We start from the raw sequence: 22,157 nt of genomic DNA, 5'->3' as shown, positions 1-22,157 counted from the left end.
AATGTAATCGATTGCGATTACTTGAAAATGCTGTAATCGTCGTAATCGATTACGATTACTTCGGAATTTTTTCGAATGTAATCGATTGCGATTACTTGAAAATGCTGTAATCGTCGTAATCGATTACTAATCGCGATTAACCCATGTTTGCTTGAGAGTACCGGACCTCGATCCGAGAAATCAATTCTTGCCTATTGACACATCATGATTCCTTTTTATCGCCAGTCGTTATTGTTATATCCATTTTTCATCCAATGCAATTATGACTGTTTTTATATTACAACCACCTACCGTAGCAGTAGGCTAACACAAGTCTATCAAATACACTTCAGTCTGACATTACAGGATGTCCGCTTGAATAGCAAATAACATACGACCCTGGAGGAATACTTGGTTACTTCAGCATTACCTTCCAGTTATTATATAATCGAAATTATTTTCTTTGCTGCTAGCCGTAGGTTGTCATCACGGCCGTAGCCACGAGACAAAATAAGTCGTTGTTATTCCCTTCAATTTTCGATTGTACATTGCGACTCCATACGTCTCGCTTTCACTACGTCTCATCAGAGTTGGCTGAAAAGCTTCAGGTATAGCCTACGTATCATTTGATAATATGACAATATTTTTAGCGAATAACATCACCAATATGACTAAATTTTCACTAAATCTACAATTTTCCAACAGCTGTGGCCCACTGGTTGAAAACTCTTGGCCTAGGCCAGTGGTTCTCAAACATGCCCCCCTAATGACAGTGAAAAGTTTCGCGCCCACCCTCATTGTCATATCTCATAACATTAAAGATCGAGCAACCGGAATGCTAGCAATCCGAAAGGATAGTTTGATGGCATGGAAGGTCATGACGGTTGATGAGAGAATTCTCAAATTTGAAATTCGGAGTATAGGCAGAGCAGTAACTATGAGCCGGAGGTAAATCGTGACGGCGCGAACACATTTTCAATTGAGTGCGGCTTCGCGCCCCCTGTTTGAGAACCACTGGCACCAAGTGGGTGTTTGACTACAAGTTGTTTTGACACCTTCCTATCTCTCTATCTATTGGTATTGGATCGCAGTCTTGTGGTGTTTTGAAATGATGAAATTATTAATAACCAGTCACTGATACTGATCTCAATTTGCACGAAAAAAGAACACAATAAAATATCCACAACATAACTCTAAATTTTTTTAAAGTTTGTTCTTTTTGCATCAAACTTCTGCAAGATGTTTGGCCGCCGCAGTTGAGTTCACAATCAGTTGCAAGCGTCTCTCACTTTTTGACCGCGAACATTGACAGTTGAAATTTGACTTTCTCAACCAGATCTTGCTTCTTCCAGCGTGACGTGGCTGCAACGCCGTTCGACTTCAGCCACGATGCCAGTGTGGGGATGTTCACTTTGTGCAACTGAAATAAGTTAAGTTTTATGACCCGGATCGTAATGACTCTACCTGTACGCTCTGCACATGACTCAACTAAGCCATGTGACTCGAGACAAATCGGGCCAGGAACTATTTTAAGAGGGGGTCAATGTAGTGATCATTGGTACTCAAGTCGAAGTAGAAGTAGCGATTTCAACGTAAAAAGTAAGTACTCCAGAGGCCTAGTTTTGCCTAAACAACTGAAAAGTGAACTAAAAGTAGAAGTAGTCTATAATTCATCACCACTTGAAGATCTAGTGAGAGTTGCAAAAATCTATTTGAATACTTCGACAAAGTAAAAGTAGTTCTATACTGATCATCTCTGGTTAAGAGTGAACCAAATGAGTATATTATGAATTCGGGGCTTTCAATATCACCCAGGCAGAGTTGCAGCAAATGAGTTGAACATGACTTCGGACTCAAGTCTCAACCAGTGTTGGGACGACTCAAGTCACAGTCGAGTCAAAAGATGACTTGACTCGGCGTTTCAAAAATGTGGATTGACTCGTGACTCGTAGCAAAATTTCCGAGTCAATTTCCAGCTGGCAAGTAATCGGTGTCGACCAAGTCGCCGTACCCATACGTACATGTTCTCGACACGGTATGCGCTGTGTCAAAAACCAGTCATTTAACAATTGCACGGACCGGTCTTACTGAGCCTCCATCGGTAAGTCACAAATAAATTGAGCGCAAGCTAAGTGTTTAGATCTTGAAAACAGGTCAACCCAACAGAAAGCAGTCGCGGAAACTAGTTTTACAGAAAAATGACCCATTTTTTCAGTCAATTCACCAGCGATCAGAGTTGGGTGAATACCTTTCCGTTTCTATGTCCTATCTTTCGGATCCGTAAATATGGGGGAGGGGGGGTTGATGATAGGAGTCGAGGGGAGTTTAAAAAGGTTGGGAACCATTGATCTACTTCAATCTAGTTTATATTACACGTCCGCAATTAGCGTACTACTGTACACTGTACAGTAGGGTTGTTCAAAAAAAACTTTTTTTCCAAATCTCACTCGCCTAGTGACTAAATCGTCAGGTTGTCCAAGAAAACGATGCACACCAAATTTGACTCAATTCCAACCGGTCAAGGCCGTGCAATCTTGAATTGAAATTTTTAACTTATTATTAAAAATTAAAAAAAAAAATTTTCAAATTTTTCTGTCAACCCCATGAAATTGTTGAGCTGTCTTCAAAGACGATGCAAAACAAATTTGAGTCAGTTTCGACTAGTAGAAGCGGAACTATTTGAGTTTTTCGTTGATAATCCCCGGATCAAGGATAATCCGACAATTATCAACGAAAAACGCGAATAACTCCGCTTCTACAAGTCGGAATTGACTCAAATTTGTTTTGCATCGTCTTTGAAGACAGCTTAACAATTTCATGGGGTTGACAGAAAAATTTGAGATTTTTTTTTAAATTTTTATTGATAAATTGAAAATTTCAATTCAAGATTGCACGGCCTTGACTGGTTGAAATTGAGTCAAATTTGGTGTGCATCGTTTTCTTGGCAACCTGACGATTTAGTCATTAGGCGAGTGAGATTTGGCAAAAAAAGTTTTTTTTGAACAACCCTACTGTACAGGCTTAATTTGTATTGTATGGATGTGTAAGGGAATTGCATCAGAGGAATTTGTTTCAACTTTCTGACGTTTCATATTTTATCATTTATTCGACTGACAGTTACCGACACAGTTTAGCAGTTCTACTTATAGCCTATGTGAGCCATTCAGCGCCGCATTGCAGGTATAATTACCACAATACTCCTTACTCGATTCAGAATTAATAGCGACTCATGCCACCGAGTCATCGAGTGAATCGACTCGAGTCACCTTCAAAAATCGAGTGACTTGATCCTAACACTGGTCTCAGCACTACAACTCGGACCAGACCCTTTCACCCTCACTCGAACTTGACTCGGTGGTGAATTGAATGACTCGACTTGACTCGAGCCAAAACTATAAGAGTAAGATTGACTTCTGACTCGGAATCTTGTAACTTTGTTACAACCCTGATCTTTCTATGCAGCAACGGAGACCGATGTATATTCTCGTTACAAATCCATTTAACAAGATTTTAGACTTTCAAGCAGTACTCAAAAGAGCTCACGACTTACATTTCCTGACAGTGCCATGTATTCCATATTCACATCTTGTACGATTCTTGATCTTTTCACAGATGTGCTCGTGCAACCCGTCCCATTCCCCAATCTCTTTTTGGCGGGTATCGCAATATTTCCATCCTGATCAATCGAAGCATATTAGGCAAAATAGCTTACATTACATTAAAGCTTGATTCATCGGTAACAGGATTTTCAGATTGGAAGCAGAGGTGGCCACTGGCCAACATACAGTTTTCCAAACGACGGCGCGGGCCACTTGATGACCCTTTTCAGCAGTCCTATATGAGCAAGCCTGATTAGGTAGCGGAGAGCGCAAGACGGCGCACCAAAATCGCTCACGTTTATGTCATGAGAAATCAGTGTGCCTTAACGTTCTAGCTGCGAGAGTTGCGAAAATATTCCAAAGTTAACGGATGAATTCGATCAATAACACCGGGGTTGCATATATTTCATATATTCCAGGTCGTATTTGCGCCTTGGTGTTCAGAATGCAAGGAAAGGAGTATTTGGCGCCCGGAGATATATCTATATATATCGACGGCTTTGGCCAACACGCATCAATCATTTTGGTTGGCCAAGATTATTATTTTTATTGATGTTTCCTGGCTTGGAGATGGCTGGCGCTGAAATGACGGTCCTGCATGCTGCACGTGCACACCACTATACTGAGGCCTGCCAACGGACTCAAGTGATACCAGTACTATTCCGTTCTCTTATAATTGTGAAAAAAGTTCGACTCAATTCTGTAACTTGGGCGCATTTATTCATATATTTTCGGGAGTGTTTGACTATATCCCAAATTTTGTCAACAAAATTTCTGGTTGAGCTTGCAAGCTTTTTGATTATATAACCTATTTCGAAAACTACCATGCTGGCCGCTTAAAACACCCTCGTACACATCTGGCCAGTGGGAAACTGGTTGGCAATCCCCTGCTATAGACTGACATCGTCACAGTATTGATGTGTAATCGTAAATCCATGGTTACAAACGAAAAACAACACTATTAAAGACACTTCAGATGAGGTTCACAGGGCTAACTTCCATTCAAAGAGATGCCACTAGCATTTTGTTTTACTTCGGCGATTCCCCACGTTTTTATGGTCGTGGCCCACCTTTAAGTTTGGAAAGATGAAAAAACTGTGCACCTTTGCCTATTTGGGAAGCTGATTACTCCACATTGAAAACCACTGTTTAACTCGCCCTGGTACAGAGGCTGAATATATGACCTACGTCATATTTGGTGATACGGTTGTTGATACACAATTTTTTTTCAATTCTCTACTAGTCGCTGACGATCACCCCTGACCAGTGTCAGTTAAAAATATTCGGTTTTGTGTCAATATGAACGTAATCTATTACTGGAATAAATATATAATTATGAGCAACCGGCATTAAACCAATCATTTTTAGGAGACTTACTTGCTTTTTTGACCACGTTCTATCTTGCGGAGTGTCCCATTTAACATCCCATCGACCCTCACTTTGGAAACGCTTGACCACGTCATCGAAGTTGTACTTCGGCCTATCACGATCAAAGGTCGAGGTGGATGCAGTTGCGTTCTCGTTTATTTTAGGTGCAGCGCTTTCTTGAGATACTTGCATATTCTTGTATATAATTTGTTTGAAGTTTATATGTGTTTCGCTAATACGAAATGTAGAACTGGAGGGAGTGGTTTCAGATGGTTTGTCAAATAAAGGCTTTTCAGTGGAACTTGTAGCGTTGAATGAACTACAATCGGAGGTAAAGCATCTCGATTTTGTAGAACGGGAGGGAGTAGTTTCAGATGAGCTGTCACAGTCGAAGAGATGTGGCTCTAAAGTGGAACTTGTAGCGTTGCGGTGAAGAAAAGCTGAAGTAACGCTTGATTTCGTTGAATTTTCGCCTTCAAAGATTCTTGTATAAGTAGCATTGCCATTCTGAAAACTACCGCTGCTTTGCACACAGGAGTTTTTATGGATTTCATCATGCGTGCAATTTCGAGTTCTTAGTAATTCTGGAACGTTGTCGCTCGAATTAGAGTTGATAGACTTGAAAAATTTGGGAATCATTTTCGGTGGAGACGTATGCCCCGGATCAATGCCGCTGTCATCATGATTTTTCGATGTCGCAATTGGAGACTCCGGTTTATCTTCATTTGAAGAACAGCTCACACGAGACGTGTGACAATCGCCGGCTTTGGCAAAGAGTTGATCGAATTTGTGATTTTGTAGAATTTCCCATTGGGAATGATGTGATTCTGACACGCCCCTCTCATGTCCTGGTTTCACTTCTGGTTGATCCCCTGCCTTGGTGAAGAGTTTATCGAATTTGTGATCCTTCATCACGTTCAAATGGACATCGGACACTTTGATATCTGAAACGTTTCCGGAATTGCTATCACCGGCTTTGGAGAAAAGTTTGTCAAATTGATGATTTTTCATCACTTTCAAGTCGGGAGGTTGGGATATTTCGATATCTGGAGCATTCCTCGCATTCCTATCACCGGCTTTGGAAAAAAGCTTGTCAAACTGATGATTTTTCATCACTTTCAATTTAGGAGTAGGAGAAGTTTTGACATCCGAAACCTCGCAGATTTTCCCTGCCCCGCCACTGCCGGCTTTTGAGAAAAGTTGATCGAAGGCATGATTTTTGAGAATTCTCAACGGCGGAGCTTGCGTTGTTTTTTCAGATCCGACACAACCAATATCATTTGTCGAAATGACTGACGAATTGATACTGGCGTTCTTTGCAGGTCCTACGCTCGGGAACAGTCTTCTGTGTCTCGCTTGCAACTGCTTCATTTTCACAGACAGATCAACATCCGGAATATTCGACGCAACTGACAAATCAAAAGCATATCTTCACATTGTTAAATTACAAAAATGCCCAGTAACTAGAGTTAGACACAATAGTCATCGTTGATAGTCAAGTACCGATCATGACTTCGGAAATGTGTTATTTCCAGTAACGTTCGTAGCTTTGTACTCTATTTTTCCTATGCTGCGATTTGACAATTCTTGCTGATAAATTAACTGTTAGTGGCGACGAATGTATATTTAGGCTAGCAAAACCGTCATAACCAACTATTCAAATCATCATTCCCTTATTCAGCTTAAAATAGCTTGAAAACCCGCCTTAGAATTGACACTCTTGCTCATTCTCGGGCAAATTTGGAAACTAATTTGACAACTCAGCAACAACTCTCGCTGATTTTGAATAATATATTCATATTGAAATGAACCCGAATATTTTCAGCTCACACTCGTCGGGGGTAATCGTCAGAAACTAGAATTGGATAGAACATTGTATATCACCAATTATATCACAAAATATGACGTCACCGGCATGAAATTCCGAATAATCGGGGCAAAGAGAGAGAGAGACATTCAGCTTCAGCTCTCTCTTTGCGCCATTCATTTGAAATTCCAGGCTAGTGATGTTATATTTTGTGATACGATTGTTGATACAGAATGTTCATTCCAATTCTCTGCTACTTGCTGACAATTACCCCTTACAAGTGAAAGCCGAAAATATTCGGGTTCATTTCAATATGAATATACTAATCAGTTGTATATTGAAGTTCTGTACCTCCAAGAAGCTCTTCTCGCTGATTTTGCGAGTTTGTTTATCCACCAGATTAGATTGGCCAATTAAATTTCCATTGATATGTTACGATTTACAACGACACTAGCGCAAAATAAATTTTCATTTCCAGAAATTTTGACTTATTACCGAAAAAGAGATACTTACTTGAGCCAGGACCAAAATGCAATTTTTTTGGTTGCAATTTCTTTGCCGGCGTGACTTTATTCCTGTTTTCATTGCTTGCAATGGGCGTATCATCGGCGCAATATCCGCTGTCATTCATGTTTACGGCATCCTTAGGAGACAAAAAACCATTAGGAACGATACATGATATTGATAACATAGTATTAACAAAGACTATCTGGTTCTGGTTTGTTTAATATAATTTCACCATTTCAAATCGTCACAAGATTGCAAATAACGATAAGATAGGGTGTCGAAATGATGAAAATGATTAGTCTTGCAATCAGACACCCACCTTGGCCTATAACATGTAGGCCTACATGAGAGGCATGCACACTTGAATGAAAAGTAACAAAAGAATATAAAATGATCAACATCCTATAATCTCGAGTGTTATAACTGTTGATTGTCACAGATGTAGGTTTTGTTGCAGATAAAGATAAGGTGTCACAATTCGAAAAGATTTAAAAGGGTGAATTCAAAAAGATGCCGCTCTTACATGCATTATATCAATACTAGTCATCCACCAAGTTTACCGGACCACGATCTGACATTTTGTCGCGTGTTCTTTCATTTTATCTTCTTTTACTTTCATTCAGTGTGCATGCCTCCTTTTTACATCGCCTAGGCCCAGGTGGGTCTCTAATTTCAAAGACTACTCCTAGTAGTTTCGACAACTTCCTATCTTTCATTGTAACGCAGCCTTGTGATGCATTGAAATGATGAAATTATTAATGATGATAGAATTGAATTGTATTATTATATAATTTTGAATCACATACTCGGTTACAATTCAGGATTGCAAAAATCGAGCAAGCCTACTTGACCCTCTCTATTTGTTGTATACATTTTGTCACTAGGGCAGCATCATAACTTGATTCTTATTGTGATATCGTAACAATACCGCTAACATCGAATTAACGTCCTCAATAGCTGTTCGATTTTCTACATTTATGTGGATGATACTTCCTGACCAGAGTCAAGCGAAAAGTTTCGAAGAATAAATGTTACTATGAAATTGACATCATACATACTACAGAATATTATTCTAGACATCCGAACTTTTCTGTACTTTCGGATTATGACAACATCAACATCATTGAAAGAGTATAGTTACAGTCTTTAGAAATGAGTTTTTTACTTTGATTTCGGATTACGTTTCAGATTGCTTACACAGAGCTTCTAATTTTGCATTCTAAATTTGTTGTATAAAAATTGCGCAGAACCTTGAAAAAGCTAGGAATTTTCCTGCCCATTATCCTGCCTCACTTGAAAATATGTGCAATTGTGCGTGTATTTAGTTACTGATACCTGTTGTGGTGTCTTTTGCTCTCTCGAGACAGTAGCAGACGCGTAAATGGCATCTGTAGTAAAGGAAATATAGAAATTAGATATCTAAAGATCATTAGCAACAGGCATATCACCTTTCATAGGCCGATTCGGTGTGGAATACTTCCTGACAAGATCTGGAGAAAAGACACAGCACATATGACTGAGTTTCTTCAAATGACTTTGCAACAATGAGGAAATAACTAAGCAAACAAATATTCTTGCAATATGTGTCTAATTCTAATAATCCACGACACGTCAGCAGTCGTCAGCTCCAATTCGAATAAAATTTAAAACACCCCGTAATTTCACGCCTCAATCTAAATCCAAATTCGCTAAAACGCTATTAAAATATGACTAAAATCCGGACTATCGCTTTACAGTAATACAGATCCATGCTCATTGGTCATTAGGGGTGTTCAATAAAACAATTTTTCAAAATTTCACTTGTTAGATATCGTCAGGTGCCCCTAAAAGGGTGCACACCAAATTTGGTTCAATTCGAACCAGTAGAAGCCGTAGGCAACCCAATTGAAATTTCTGCCCGTTTTGTAAACAATCGCATGCCTGAAGGGAGAGTGACGCATTTTTCATACATTACCACCTTGACCAGGGCCTTTCATAGTGCCACTGTAAAGACTATATTATTTCCGAAAATGGCCGAAATTTCAGTTGATCTCGGCTTCTACTTGTTGGAATTGAGCCAAATTTGGTGTAAAACGCTTTTTCATGCAACTTGTCGACTCAACAAGTGGGCCGATGAAATTTGAAAACATAGTATTTTAACACCCTTAATGCTCATTTTTGAAACCCCTCTTTTACAGCCACCAAATAAGACAGGAAAACCCATCAAATTCTAGATTGTGAGAAAAATCAAAAATGCTTAAAAATGGTAAAAAAACAATTTTAATATCTTAAATAACTTACTGGCGCTGGGTTTCTTTTTTGTCACATTGAAATCTATTTTCCGCGCACAATTGCTTGTGCTAGACACGGCAACAGCTTTCTTCCTGATACCAAATGTCGGTATGTATTTTCCGTCACTGTTCAATGGCAGATTTTTCAACACAATTCTGTGTTGGTTACGCTCGGATAGTTGGCTTGAGGGTATTACATCTTTCTCTGCACCTACAAAACAGAGAATATTTCTTTGTCCCGTATTACAATCCTCCCAGAGCCGTCTAGTAATTCTATTTACTGCTAACCTGCACCACTAGTTAGTGTCTGAACATCTTACAAAATGTATGATATGCCATATTCTGCATTGATTTAGCATTAGTATATAGTATAATATATAATATAATAATATCGTTGGGTTATATTTTTCATCTGAACAAGTCACACACAATGTACAATGTGATAAGACACAATGCGATGTCATGAACAGATAGTATACAGCACAGCAGTATATAGCATATCTCTAGTCCAAATGTTGTTTAGGCTAAATCATGCATTGCGGCACTAATCGAGACTCTAGCTGTGAGATACCATAATATTACTGGTATAACAGAACCATTAGGAGTTATATATTTACATGAAAATCATCATCAAATAATCATGATTATTGAAATTTTTATCAAATCAAAACACCACAGGATTGCGACACAACAAAAAGTTGGAGGGTGCCGAAAAGATTTGGAGTAATCTTTTAATCAGACTTCCACCTTGGAGGGTGTATATAAGAGACATGCACAATGGATTTAAGGAAGGATATGTTGGTAGGTGAGGTCGATATGTCATCACCCCGAACCAATATTTATATATATTAGCCTATATCTTTGCCAATTACATTAACTATGGCCAGTGTAAGTTAAATCCGTGTACAAAATATCATAGATTACGGTAATTCTGTTGAGCTCAACGCAATTTACTCTATATTAAAGTGGGTCTTGTGTGAAAGTTCGAGGTGCAACCACAAGTATTAAATCTTACTGTCCGGTGAAGTGGTTAAAAATCAAGATCCCGAATGTACCTGAAGTGGGAAGTCTCTACATCACGGGTGTCAAACATACGGCCCGCGGGCCGCATCCGGCCCGCCAGACCATTTCATGGTAACATTCTGGGATCAGTTGTATGGTGCGGCCCGCGAGCTAGTTGGTGGTTTGAATCCGGCCCACGAGGCAATTTGAGTTTGACACCCCTGCTCTACATGAATGTAAGGAAGGCAAAACTATATTCTAGAAGAGTAGCTCTTCCGGATTATTGCAAACAGTACCCTCAACAAAAAACTCTCGATAATAGGATCAGTGTATAAATCCATTACTAGCAGGCTGACTATAGTAAAAATCGGAAAAATTAAAAGATCGATTACCTGGCTTGCTCTCTGAGGTGTCGACTTGAGATGGTAAAATAATATCTTGATCATTTCTCTGAAAGAATACCAAATTTATAACAACATATTACTGGGTAGCACCAGCACTTTGCATATGGCAGATACATTACAGAACTACTTCTACTGAGTTCTGCAAATTCTGGTAACAGTAAGTCACATAAAATTGCAATCAATGCATTGTACTTGTACATTGTAGATAAATCCAATGATCTGTAGTATCAATATTCACCGGGTAAATGCAAGCAGGAGCATTCTTGGGCGGAGGTAGAGGCTTCAATTTTGGATTGGTTGTAACATTGTGGAAATTCTCTGGCGCAATCTATTGACGGAAGAGATTACTTCAAAATAAAGACAGAGCAAGATTTTACCGATAAAAATCCAAGAATTACCTGGGAAACCTCATTTAGACTGCTGCTGGCATAACAAGGCTTCGAAGTGATTAACATTTTGAATCCGCAAATCCGATCCAATCTCAAATTGACAGCAGCCATGAAGTCCTGTAAATGCCAAAACTAAACTCATCTCTTACAATACAAGAAAAACAAAGAAGGAGCACATATGAAAAAATAGGCGTTTGTGAAACTTACCTTGATAATGGCAGGTCCATCACAACGTGGCAATGTTTGAATATCTCTGGTACGGAGGCCGCACAATGGGTAGGTGAAGAGTTGTGGTCCAATCAGTTTAAAATGGACACTTCCATACAGCATGCCGTTGTCAGTATCTGGAAGCTTTATACCATGCTGCAAACAGTTTATGTAAACCCGTGTTTCTTAACCCTTTTTCTACAGCGGAGCTTCATATTTTTTTGCGGATGCGTGGGCCCCTAACCGCGAAATTTGGGATGCTGATGACTAAAAACAGGTCATCATTTATCAAGCCTCCAGATTCCAGAGGTCTGTCGCTCACAAAGCTACAGTACGGTACCTGATTACTAAATATAGGTCAGACAGTCATTTATTGAAATTTTTATCAGTTCAAGATACCACAAGATTGTGATATAATGAAAAGATAGTGTCATAACAGACTTGGAGTAGTCTATTGACCATTTTGCTTATGGCCCGTGGGTGAACGCTAAAAATGTCGTCAGTCAAAAATGAGGACAGTTGCCGTATAGGCGTAGCAATATGTACATTTACAGTCGTAGTTTATTATTGGCCTTTCATTGACCCCCTAAAACTAGTCCACGACTTCAATGGGTCCATGAACACTATTTTAAGAACTCCTGATGTATAGTATAGATGCAACAGTACAAAACTTTGCTTTGATCCTAATATAATAAATAATTTTATTCCAAGACCACTTGAAGACCACCTCTTCAATTCTACTAATCATTAATTGCCAAACTTTTTTACTCGCGTTTTAAGCTATCGTACAACTTTAAAAATATCGAAATTTTTATAAAGATGGGGAAATTTAAAAAATATCATATTAGGTCTGTGGGAGCTAGAAGATTATTAACAGAAGCATTTTGTAATAAATGAATTGTTCAAATATCTTACATGATTTCTCCAGTATTTCTTCAGTCCGGCATAATCCGTAAATGGTGAATCATATTCTCTTTGTGGGATGGTTCGAGTCACCTTCACAAGTTGACCGCGCTTCATACTTGGCATGATGTGGCACCAACTTTGATATATGGAATATTCTTCTATGCTATCTTGATTGTCATGACGAAAGTTCTGAAGCGCCTACCAAGATGCAGAATTTCGATTGGAAAGGCTCTATGACAGTGGTTCTCAAAGTTTTTTTCGACACCCCCCCCCCCCCTTGATGATAGTGGAAAATTTCACGCCATCCTTATTGTTATATCAAAAAATATTAAAAAGAGCAACCAGAATGTTTGCAATCCACACGCATTGTTTGGTGGCATGAAAGCAGTTAATACTGAGCCTTATTACTGAAACGCTGTATTCTAAATTTGGCAATGGAATCAACAGACCAGATACAGTGTGATACTTCACAAGCTATAGCAATGGTGCAATTTCGTGGATGATTCGGTTAGGCAAATATAAATAAATTCAAATATTGCAGTTAGTAACAGAATAATACCACTCAATATATACCTGGAAACAGATACTGAAGTCTTCGAGCGTTGGTGGTGGATTCCTGATTGCATGTGGCATCACTGTCAGTGTTATTTGCTCATGGGACACTGTTGCGCTGAAATCTAGAAAATGTAATTTCAAGTGAACAAAATCAAACTATGTTGAAGAATTGGACATTCAGTCTTTCATTTTCAGCCCATTTCGTTTTCAGCCCACATTTGCTTCGTCTTACGATGCAGGGCTTACCAAAATGCTTTGCTCAGTGACACCAATTAGAATAGCAACTCCAAGATGGGAAGATTAGTATATGCATGCAAATAATAGTTACTAACCCAGAAACGCCCTGTTCAACGTGACAATGTCAATTTCAAGATTTTATTATGGTAACATCAAATGTAACAGTTTTCAAAGACCGATTACCAGCGAAATAGCTTTCTATCAAGTGCTTACGGTATGCTTTTAAGTTCAGTACAGTTTTTGTAGAATTTTTATCATTTCAAAACACCACAAGACTGCAATACAATGAAAAGATAGGAAGACTTGCATAAGTCTTTGAAATCCGATGCCAGGGTTGTAACCTAATCACGAGGCCACGAGTCACAAGTCAATCTCACTTTTATAGTTTTGACTCGAGTCAAGTCGAGTCATTCTCAATTCACCAAGGAGTCCAAGTCATCGAGCAGAGGATTGAGTCTGAGTCATGGTAGCCTACTATGACTCGAGTGTGAGTGTTGCGTTGACTGCTCAGTTTCCAGTTTAAGTCTTGTTAAACCCCCTTTATTTACTCTGTTTAGTGATATCAAATGGTTCACATTTATAATATACGGTACTAATATTCCCCATTTTTAGCAGTTTCTGGTCGCATTTTCAAGTAACACTACCAACAGATGAAATCCCAATAGTGTGGTTACTTTACCATTTTTTGAAATTATAATGAAATGTCGGTCTTGGTCGTATGTGTCTCGAGTCATATGACTTGGTTCGAGTCATGCACAATGACTCGAGTCCAAGTCGAGTCATTTCCGTATTCTGAGAAAATGACTCGAGTCATGTCTAGTCATCAGAAAATCGTGACTCGAGTCATTACAACCCTGTCAGACACCCACCAGAAGACTAAAGAAATCTTTCAAAAGATTACTTTGACTCATCAAAATATTTCACAATCTTCTTGAGATTGCAATGTTGTTTTAATTGGGTGAGCGTCATGTATTCCTCAGTTAACATTCATTACAAATTTGGCAAACTGTTTATCCAGCATTGTCACAACAGGTGAACGAGGAATGTGAAAATGCTCCCAATTGACTAACTTCAAACTACTTGAGAACTTATCCAGGCCTTTGAATATCACTACTTCTACGTGTAATAAAGTAGAAATGTACGATATAACCTCTACCCATACCTGAGTACCAAGAATGACTACTCTACTCAAATCTTACTATCGACTGTATTCATGACTTAACAATAGATGTTGTTTGGCGATAGCAAAATATTTTTCACGACCCTATTCTAATGTGGCCCTTTCAAGCATCATCTCAAGAACATAGCAAGACAGTTAAATAACGTGTACTTAACGTAAGCAACTGATTACTATGGAATGGATTTAGCCATGAATACTATTTTCGTTTAAATTTCTCAATTGGTTTTAAGCACATTACTCACCGACAGCATCTTGCTTGCCAGCGCATGTCGCAACATCAGAGCCTTTCACCAGAAAAGGACCTACTCTAGTCCAAGAGGGAGACATCTTGAATTGGAAAGTGAATGTCAAGCATTCTTGAACAGTATTCAGCATAACGGGGCTTGCATGTATAACCTGCAAAAATCCATTAGCATCAGATGAGAATTTGTACACTCGCTATATAAATATATTACGAAACTATGAATCGTGATAAAAGTTCCAAGCTTATTCGAAAAACTGCTGCACGTTCCATGAAACTAGGACTACCGGCACATAGCTGTTCGGTTATAGTGACCCGATGAAGGTTTCACAATAGAAAGTCCAGGGTTTGGTGCTGGACGGAACAGGAATTTCTCAACACAGGATAATAAACAAACAAACACATGAATAAGTTACAATAATAGCCAAAATTAGCCATCATAAGTGAAGGTTTCGGTCAAATAGAAAGTCACCATGTCCATATCTATAATCCCTCCGCCTGAATCGAAATGCTCGATCAGTTAATGTTGAGAGGTATCCAGTAAGACAAGTCATGTTGTTTTCATTTTCAGATATTTGTACAACTAAAGCCTGGCCATTAATCCTTGAGCAGTCGTTCATAACCAGTATTCCTCGAGCCAGTCTCAATGAAATTAGGAGTTCCACGAAGGGTTGCAGATTAGCGTAAGTTACTAAAGGTTAACAATCACTGTCCTAGAGCTATTGAACAACAGAATATAGCATTGGTCTGGATGAGCCATGAACTATAGGCACGAGTCTAGGACATACGTCTGCCTCACCTTCAAACCCAGCTTTTCACAAAATGGCATTAATTTCTTTTCTTTAAAAGCAGTAAGACTCATGACAACATCCAACAAGGCGCCGTCATACACATTCGGACTTGCAAGCACATCGCGACATAAGAATAAAAACTGACGACACTTGAGGGTCTGAAATTGAATGACATTTGACATACGGTGATTATCAATACCTGTACGGCTGTGCGTACAATACAGGTGTGCGTGCATGCCAATTCAAAAACATTGAAGGAATGAAGTATAGGAAGCAGACGTGATCAAAGTAGTCATGGTTGATAGCAGTGTTGGGATCAAGTCACTAGGCCTTCGAGTCACGAGTCATCTCAAGTCATTGCACATTTTGACTCGAGTTCAGTCAAGTCAATTGATTTTGGAAGGTGACTCAAGTCATGTCACTCATTTTTTAAGGTGACTCGAGTCAAGTCAAGTCACGAATCAAGTCACAAATCAAGTCAAATTGAATTTTCGAAGTATGAGTGATGATGCTGAGTCATTACATTTTGCTTGCTTTGTGAAAGACACATTAATTAGCCATTTATCTTGAATCAAATAACGAATATCAAGGTAAATATACATGCAAAAAGGCATTCCATCGCTCACGCACAAGTAGAACTGCTAATAAAATATGTGAGTAACGGTATTGCTCCATGTTACAGCCTGTTATCATCAGTCAAAACAGAGGATCGAATACGAAGCCTCGAGAAGTTGAAACAAATTGACAAGGTACAATACACTGCCGATCTACACATCCGTGAGAATATAAACGCATAAATTCTATTCGCTCGATTTAAATCATACGAGAGGTTTGGTAAAGGTTTGTTTGTATTGAGGTATTCATGATGTGTGTCGACTACTATGGTAATTTACACCGGGCCAATTTTCTTCCTGTTTATTCCGTAGCTGCCGAATTGTAGCGTGGCCCACTTATAGGCTTTTATAAAACACCGCTTACACGGATGAGATGGCGAGGAGGAGCCTAGATGAACCTCCAACACTTAGGTAGGAATTCTGTGGAGTTGACCTCGGTCGAACTCGAACCCACAACCCATTGGTGTTGCAGTTTTGGATTATACCATTCGAGTCATCCCAACACTGGTTGATAGTATTAATATCAACTTGATACCGAAGTAGAAATGGGCGTGAGCGTGACATTGTAAATTTCCAATTAAATAGAAGCAGAAATATTGATTTCCAACTAAGTAGCAATGTAAGGATTCTAGGCCTATAGTTTCACCCATAAAACTGAACACGTTCAGTAGAAACAGTAGTCTCAAACATAACCACTCGAGGGAGGAGTATGCCGGTAACCGTAAGTAGGGAAATCTTCTTGAAGTAGAATTGTCCTGTTTGCACACTGACCACCTCTGAGTACAGGATTCAAGTGTTTGGTATATAGTCATGAAATATTATGCTCAATGAATCACCAATAAGTCGCAAAACCAATAACAGTAGGACTACAGCTTCCCGGTACCTGATTTTGTGGCAGATTCTTATGATTCTCTATCTTTACCACGACATGGCATAGCTTTTGAATCGACGGAAACTTGATGAAAAATATGCAAGGATCCTCCATAACCGAAACCAGTAGTTCCTCAGTAGTCTTCAATGTAAGCTGCCGATGAATCCGACGAACAATCTATATGTACGTCGTACGGCACGAGCACGGTAACAACAGAAACAACTGCTCGGGGAAGCAGAGTGCAGACGACGACAACAACAAATCGTCATATGTAAATTGTGACGTAATCCGCTACGGTTGAGTCGGATCTCATCAGAATCAGATTCAGCAGAGCAGTAACCAAATCACACGGTCCCGAGTCATAAGTGAATTCTATTTTTACAGTTTTGACTCGAGTCAAGTCGAGTCATTTTCAATTCTCCGCCAAGTCAAGTCCGAGTTCAAATCAGGGTTCAACGGTTCGAGACCGAGCCACGCAGTCCATTGTTCATTTTCGAATTCAATGCTGTCCAACTCACTTTTTACACATTTCTGAGCCTATTTTACAAACACTAGTTCTGATAGACGAAATACCGATAATGTGGTAGCTATTACTATTCTTCGGAGTCACAGCGAAATGCCTGTCGCGAGCAGGGTTGTAATGCCACTACTCGAGTCAATTTGTGTAATATTGACTGGACTTATACTCGAGTCATTGTGCATGACTCGAACCAAGTGATATGACTCAAGACTAGCTGGGACGACCAAGACAAACATTTCATTGTAACTTCGAAGAATAGTAAAGTTAGCCATTATTGGTATTTCGTCTATCAGTCTTGATACCTAAACCTGGAGATATGGACCAATGACACTGTTTAGAGCAATGATATATATACAATTATATACATATATATATGATTATATATATATGTATATATCAGAGTTGGATCAATTGTAATTTGTAATTGTAATTGAATGTAATTAATTACATTTTTCAATGTAATTGTAATGTAATTGTAATTGAAACATTTTTATTTTGTGTAATTGTAATTGTAATTGTAATTTGACAAAAATTTTGCTCAATTACAATTTCAATTACATTAAATTGCTATTGAGACCTGACAAGCACATATAAAATAATTGACTTATAATGCATTCTCTTTAAATGTCGACAAGGAATTTGGTGGATCCATTCGCGGGAGCCCTTGACTGCGCCCTTGCGGGCGAAGTTTTTTTTCTATTTTTACCGCTATGCTGGCCTAGGCTGCCATTGTATACAATTTTTAGATTACTAACCAACGGATGGATTCGCAACACGTGACTCACGATTGAATACGCAGAGAAGCGAACTGCTGAGCCGGCTAAAAGCAGCAGAATTGATATTCCCATAGCTGGCGATCCAAGCGTCGAAATTTGATATGTATGGTCCTAATCGAAAGCTAGTGTCGCACTGATTCCGCAATAAAAGTATATTTCCAGGCAATGGTACCATCCCAAAATAGTCGTGAAAGTCTGGGAATCGGCATTGTTCTGAACAATCGCTGGGCGTAATTGGTAATTGTTGTGGTCATGCTGCTGCAGCGCTCTCACTTTTCAGAACAGTCGGCCTTAAACGGCTATTTTGGAGCAGTTACATTGCCCTGACGAGATTTTATTTTGTATTTTCGGAATTAGTACATCAATAGCTTACGATAAAGAACAGATGCATCAAATTTGGACGCACGGATCGCCAGCTCTAGGACCACAAAGTTTGCTGCTTTTAGCCGGCTCTGCAGTATGTTTGTCGGTGCATTCATCCGTGACTCACATCTTGGGCATCTATCCGTGGGTTGGCAATCTACAATACGATTTCAGATCACGATGCTGCATCGTTATTTCGTCTGGCTAACTAACCAGACCACTTGATATTATATAACGTCTTATCTGACAAAGAACGCGGTTTTGTTTTCACTCCTCATCCTAATTCCTACGTCCCTCGATAAAAATAATATTATTTCTTTAATTATATACTATATACGCAAATCCAACATGTGCATATGTTATAATACTTTTTCAACGACATACTGCACCCTATCCTTAATCCTAACCCATAGGAAATTAGGTAAATAACATTTTACATTTCCAATTACGTGAGCCATAATTACCAAGCATACAAAACACGCTTATATTACGTCACACTGACATCTCACATAGCATACTATGTACGCACATAAACGCATTTATTACCACACAGTCTGAACTAGACTTGAATTGTTGTTAAATACGACGCTACGGTTGTCAAGGAGCACGGTTGAATTTATGAATATTCAATTACATGTTCAACAGCAGCAATTGTAATTGTAATTGTAATGTAATTGAAGCATGCAAGGAGTAATTGTAATTGTAATTGTAATTTGATATTTTTAGCATGAAGTAATTGTAATTGTAATGTAATTGAAACATTCATGAAAGTAATTGTAATTGTAATTGTAATTGAACTGAAATAATGTAATTGATCCAACTCTGGTATATATATCATTGGTTTAGAGCAGAGGTCTCAAATACGCGGCCCGCCAGATCATTTCGTGGGGCCCGCGACGACATTTTAGATTTTCAATAATTTTACAATGTATAAGTGGCACATATATCTTTTCAAGTTTTAAAGTGAAAATTTGCTCTTAAATTGCTCTGAAAGCCTGGAACTATTCATTTAACTTCACTATCCGCGTCCATGCAGTAGAAGTTTCACTATTTCGCCACATTTCCAATTCATGATGATAAATCCTGACCCTTAGACGATAGTCATTTACAGCACTATGCTTAAACGATCCGTGACTGAAATTTGTGAGTTAGACTTGGACGCGACCTTTATTAGAATTACTCGGACTCGGGCTGACTCAATGGCTAAATGAAAATGACCCGAGTGGACACGGAGTCATGGGAATAATAGACCAGAAGGTCGCGGCATGGTATTTCGCTTAGGCTACTAAGTTATGGCAACCATTGGCAATCTACTATAGTTACATCTTGGGTCGCTAAATCATGTTATTAGGCTATAACTTAATGGTACTGAGTGCCGTAGTGGTAATAGTTCCAAGATGTAACAACAATGGGTTGTTCGGCGTTCCGACATTTCTACACCTATGACACAACGACACATTCATTATTATATTTATATTGTTATTTTTCTGCTCTTTATTCGAAGGTAATTGACCATGAGTTTAATAACCCACTTATCAGGAGTTATATACCCGAATCCTGGATTGGGCTACACTGCTGAATCCCAAATGCTGTGATATCAGATCAATCTCTATTATTATCTAATCTGTTAAATTCACAATATTCATAGTAGCTGCAAAATTATAACGTGATAGCTTTTATGATAACATTATATATTTTTCCGCTCACGTGGCGTCTATCTCTTATAATTAATATATATCAAGTGCAACAATATTTCTATTAATATAGTTATAAATGTAATGATTTTTTCATGCCAGGCCTAAATTGATACAAGAATAAATCACATTTCTATGATGTGTGTTGAATGTCAGTCTGATGTATCACCTCACTTTTAATAGCACAACTTCATCCCGTCAACTCGTCAACTAAGGCCTACTCGGAAAGACATGGAATAGCCTTATTGATGCTGCGGCCCGCGGCGTCGTCAAAAATGGAAAATTGGCCCGCGACCACATTTGAGTTTGAGACCTCTGGTTTAGAGTGAGGGAGACTACTATATTGTGAATGCGAGCCATCCCATATCACCCGAGCATATTTGAAAAGAGTGAATTGAAGCGGATAGAACTGATAACTGAACATATTGTGAACATAATGACTTGGACTCGAGCTCATCATCATCATTGGTTTATTAGCAATTTTATCAGTTCAATACACCACAAAAAATGCGATACAATGAAAAGAAAGGAAGATGTCGAAGCGACTAGGAGTTGTCTATATGGAATCGGACACCCACCTTATTGGCCTAGGCCAGTGGTTCCCAACGTGGGCGATATCGCCCCCCAGGGGGCGATTTGGGGGTCTAGGGGGCGAAAGTAACGGAGAGGGCGATAGGGGGGCGAAAACAGACGAAGGGGGCGATAGGGGGCAAAAACAACAAAGGGGGCGATAGGGGGGCGATGGCGCGTTAAAACGGCTTTATTGGAGTCGGGACCGTAACTACCGCACTCCAAACCCCCCAATTGGGGGTGGGGACCCGAAACTGAAGGAAGCCCAAAATTATTTCGTGAATTAACATGAAAGATAGAGTAATTTTTTAGAAATTCATGCGACTTTTTCAAAATTTTTCGCGCTGTGCGCGATTTAACATTTTCATGTATCTTGATGTTGGGGTCCTTGTCACCCAACAAAAATACGCATGATTTATGGAAATGGGAGAATCGGGCGTCGGCCATTACTGCGCCACAACGCACCAAGACATATGAAGTTAGAGGCCATGTAACATGCGACTCCGAGAAGTGTGTCAGAACGATCAGCACCGAGAAGACCTTGGCCGAAAAGGAATGCCCTTGTGCTGACCGAAAACTTCGATATATATACATTATACATATATCTTTAATTGTCCATAGGCGCCTCAATGGCTGGCGTCGAATGTTCCTGTCCTGCCGACCTTAACCCTACAGGACAAATGACATCCCGCAAGGAAAAAATTATTTGTCAGTAAAGAAATACCAATATGAAATCATGTGCGTCTTTTAGTTTGGTACGTTTTGACGATTTCCATATCTTCTGACATAGCAGATATAGGAGGTCACGAAATAGCATCATGTAAAGAAGTCAATACAACAACGATTCCGCCCGAAGATGTTCAATTATTATTTAGGGGTCCTACTTTTTCCAACATACCACATCGACCATATTGACCGATTCAAACAAGAATTATATGAATTTGTCGCGCTTCGTGCGTTAAGGCGAAATACGGTGTCTCACCAAACAGTACATGAAATAGGGTATAGCTGATATGTAGCGACAAAAGGCCCACTGGCTGAGGGGGGTCTGGGGTTTGGTTTATCACCCTATGGGGCCAAAGACCGTTTTTTTCGGGGGTGGGTGGGGGGGGCTGAGGAAGTGCTGTTTTTCGGTTCCCAATATTTGGGGGGCGATGATCGGTGTGGAACTTCAAAAGGGGGCGATGAGTCGAAAAAGGTTGGGAACCACTGGCCTAGGCGATGTAAAGAGGAGGCATGCACACTGAATGAAAGTAAAGAAGATAGTATAGAAAAGGGAAGCGACAAGAAATAGGGCGGCATGTCAT

General features: G+C 39.3%; 1 protein-coding gene across 1 annotated transcript; it reads right to left on the bottom strand.

Moving 5' to 3' along the window:
- Positions 1–1,078: 1,078 nt before the first annotated feature.
- Positions 1,079–17,176, bottom strand: LOC145439515 (uncharacterized). Its single transcript, XM_080317000.1, has 16 exons — positions 16,940–17,176; positions 15,451–15,600; positions 14,653–14,806; positions 13,012–13,115; positions 12,448–12,636; positions 11,533–11,688; positions 11,335–11,442; positions 11,175–11,264; positions 10,925–10,982; positions 9,541–9,741; positions 8,709–8,750; positions 8,596–8,648; positions 7,267–7,396; positions 4,956–6,355; positions 3,530–3,655; positions 1,079–1,399 (listed from the first exon to the last, which is right to left on the bottom strand). Exons 1-16 carry the CDS (start codon positions 17,039–17,041, stop codon positions 1,265–1,267), a joined length of 3,198 nt encoding a protein of 1,065 aa, XP_080173126.1. The 5' UTR covers positions 17,042–17,176; the 3' UTR covers positions 1,079–1,264.
- Between the last annotated feature and the right edge of the window lie 4,981 nt (positions 17,177–22,157).

Source organism: Botryllus schlosseri, chromosome 5, assembly GCF_051294905.1.
Source record: "Botryllus schlosseri isolate E-star chromosome 5, Bs_hap1, whole genome shotgun sequence".
Classification (NCBI taxonomy): domain Eukaryota; kingdom Metazoa; phylum Chordata; class Ascidiacea; order Stolidobranchia; family Styelidae; genus Botryllus; species Botryllus schlosseri.
Note: the sequence above shows the minus strand (reverse complement) of the source record. Positions and strands in the feature narration are given on the sequence as shown.